General features: G+C 36.9%; 1 protein-coding gene across 1 annotated transcript; it reads left to right on the forward strand.

Annotated features, from left to right (window-relative positions):
* Positions 1-836: 836 nt before the first annotated feature.
* On the forward strand, positions 837-2,661 carry LOC123227363 (berberine bridge enzyme-like 18). The gene has a single exon (XM_044652135.1). It carries the CDS (start codon positions 870-872, stop codon positions 2,493-2,495), a length of 1,626 nt encoding a protein of 541 aa, XP_044508070.1. The 5' UTR covers positions 837-869; the 3' UTR covers positions 2,496-2,661.
* The last annotated feature ends 323 nt before the right edge of the window (positions 2,662-2,984 follow it).

Below are 2,984 nucleotides of genomic sequence, written 5' to 3' on the forward strand. Positions count from 1 at the left end.
GAGAAGACGGTATGTGATCCACCTTATGGGAATGGGGAAAAGGATCACTATCCCCGCCCACCATCCCCTCCCCTCCCCTCCCCTCATATTAATTAATATAAATGGAATGAATATTTGTGCAATAGTCCATAATTTATCAAGTGGAGCCATAGAGGAGTGTAAAGGTGAACAAATTGGCTCAATATGTATTAATATCACACAACCATAATCCAAAATAAATTTAGTGGATGAATATAAGCCATTTAGGAATAGTCAGAAAATGATAATAATAAAAATGTCAAATTCAACTATATTTATATATGACCATATTATGTTACTTAACGTTAAACATAAGGTAATTGAGCTAATTAGTCTTGTATATATACTCAATACATGTATTGAAAAGTTGACTATATTATTATTATTATTATGAAGCTTTTGGTTGGAAATGGCTATATATAAAATAACATGCATATAATTGTATCTAAATATTATATATTCCGTTAATGTGTAATTAATGATAAAATAATATCTAATCACATGATAACATATCATCTGATTACTTAATATGGTACTCAAAACTAGAGAAAAGAATTAAATTTCAAAAACAAATAAATTAAGCATGGACTTGGTCAAATTTGAGACGCTTGTCCTTGGCAATTACCAATTAATACCGTGTTCATTTCCTGATGATGATAGCTTGAATTGAAAAAGATCAATTACTAAATCTAGGTGCTTGAATTTTCTCCATACGCACCACAGAGAAACAAGACTTTGCAATCCAGCGTTCACATTTTTTTTCAGAATTCAACTAGCTTCTTGTTTATTTCTATAAATGAGGGAGTTCCAGTCCACTCTTGTGCACACCAAATTCAGCAATCTTCTCATAAATGAAGCCTCCAAGCTATTCATGGATCTCCCCATTCTTTTCTTTTGTTCTTCTTTTATCATTTCAAGCTGTAACTTCAGCTGATTCTCATCAGAATTTTCTTCAATGCCTTTCCCTTCATTCTGAAAATAATGGCACCTCCAATATTTCCCAAGTAATTTACACTCCAAACAACTCTTCATTCTCATCCGTCCTGGAATTTTCCATCCGAAATTTCAGATTCTCAACTCCCACAACCCCAAAACCTCGAGTCATTATAACACCATCACAAGTTTCCCACGTACAAGCAGCAATCCTTTGCTCCCAAAAATATGGCCTCCAAATCAGAATCCGAAGTGGCGGCCATGACTATGAGGCTCTTTCTTATGTTTCGAATGTCCCTTTTGTGATTCTCGACCTCATAAACCTTAGCGAGATCAGTATTGATGTCAAAAACAAAACAGCTTGGGTTCAATCTGGTGCAACCATTGGGCAACTTTACTATAAAATTTCTGAGAAAAGTAAAACTCTTGCTTTTCCTGCAGGAGTTTGCCCCACTGTTGGTGTTGGAGGGCATTTTAGTGGCGGTGGTTATGGTTTTCTGTTGCGCAAATTTGGCCTGGCTGCTGATAATGTTGTTGATGCGCTAATAATTGACGTAAAGGGACGATTGCTCAATCGAGAATCGATGGGGGAAGACCTATTTTGGGCCATTCGAGGAGGCGGCGGAGCCAGCTTTGGTGTCATCCTGGCCTGGAAAATAAACTTGGTGACAGTTCCATCAACAGTAACAGTGTTCACAGTCCACCGGACCCTGGAACAAAACGCAACAAAGATTGTTAACAAATGGCAATACGTTGCGGACAAACTTCCTGAGGATTTATATGTCAGACTTTACTTAACGAGATTGAATTCCAGTTCAGGGAGGACAACAATCCGAGTGACATTTGAATGTTTGTTTCTCGGCGGGGTTGATTTTCTTGTTCCATTAATGCAGCAAAGCCTCCCGGAGCTCGGTTTGGTGAAATCGGACTGCAAAGAAATGAGCTGGATCGATTCGATTCTCTACTTTGGAGGATTCGAGGGAGAATCCGTGGATGTTCTGCAGAACAGGACTCCGACCAGCTTTGATACTTTCAAGGCAAAATCGGACTATGTGAAGGAACCTATTCCTGAGGCAGCTTTTGAAGGAATATATGAAAGATTTTATGAGCAAGAAGCTGAGGGCGCGGTAATGATCTTGACTCCATATGGTGGGTTAATGAATAAGATTTCGGAATCCGAAACTCCATTTCCACACAGAGCTGGAAACATTTACAAGATTCAGCACTTGGTGTCTTGGCAAGGAGGAGGAGCTGAAGCTACGGAAAGGCACATAAACTGGATCAGAAGGCTGTACAGTTACATGGCTCCGTTTGTTTCCAGGAATCCTAGAGCGGCCTACATGAATTACAGGGATCTTGACATTGGAACGAATAATAATAATGGATATACAAGCTTTAAACAAGCCAGTGTTTGGGGATTTAAATATTTTAAGAACAATTTCAACAGGCTGGTGCGAGTTAAGACTATGGTTGATCCTGGAAATTTCTTTATAAATGAACAAAGTATTCCACCACTTTATTCAAGGAAGAAGAAAGGCGATTAGATGAAGATCGAATCATTAGTAGAAAAAGTTCTTGATTGCACGTAATATTTTTTCTTTTTCAAGTTTTATAGGTTCATGTAAACAGCTATATAACTCTCCGATTTGTAATGTCTTATGTATGAGTCTTCATGCATAATCTAATAAATTTCATCCTCTTTTTCTTCCACTTTGTTAGATATTAATTTCTCTGTTTCCCTCATAGTTTAAGCAGAATTTAAATATAGTGTTTACCTTTTAGGATAAGTATACAAATCAGGTTGGACCAAGCTGCATCCTGATGGAACCTCACAAAGACTTAAAAGGCTAGACTTGCGGTCAAAAGTTTCCAGCAAAGGTTGGGGGTTGATTACCTGGAAATTTTTAGTCTTGTGGTTAAACATGTCACCATTAAAGTTGTGATATAGTGATATATCATTATTGATATTCAAATTGGTATTCATTATAAATGTAAAAAGTTTTATTGTTTTTATATATAATCTAAAATTTATG

Source organism: Mangifera indica, chromosome 10 (genome assembly GCF_011075055.1).
Source record: "Mangifera indica cultivar Alphonso chromosome 10, CATAS_Mindica_2.1, whole genome shotgun sequence".
NCBI classification, from domain to species: Eukaryota; Viridiplantae; Streptophyta; class Magnoliopsida; order Sapindales; family Anacardiaceae; genus Mangifera; species Mangifera indica.

What these genes read in the sequence shown, in the direction of transcription:
- LOC123227363 (XM_044652135.1), top strand. Translation starts at nt 870, where the DNA reads ATGAAGCCTCCAAGCTATTCATGGATCTCCCCATTCTTTTCTTTTGTT.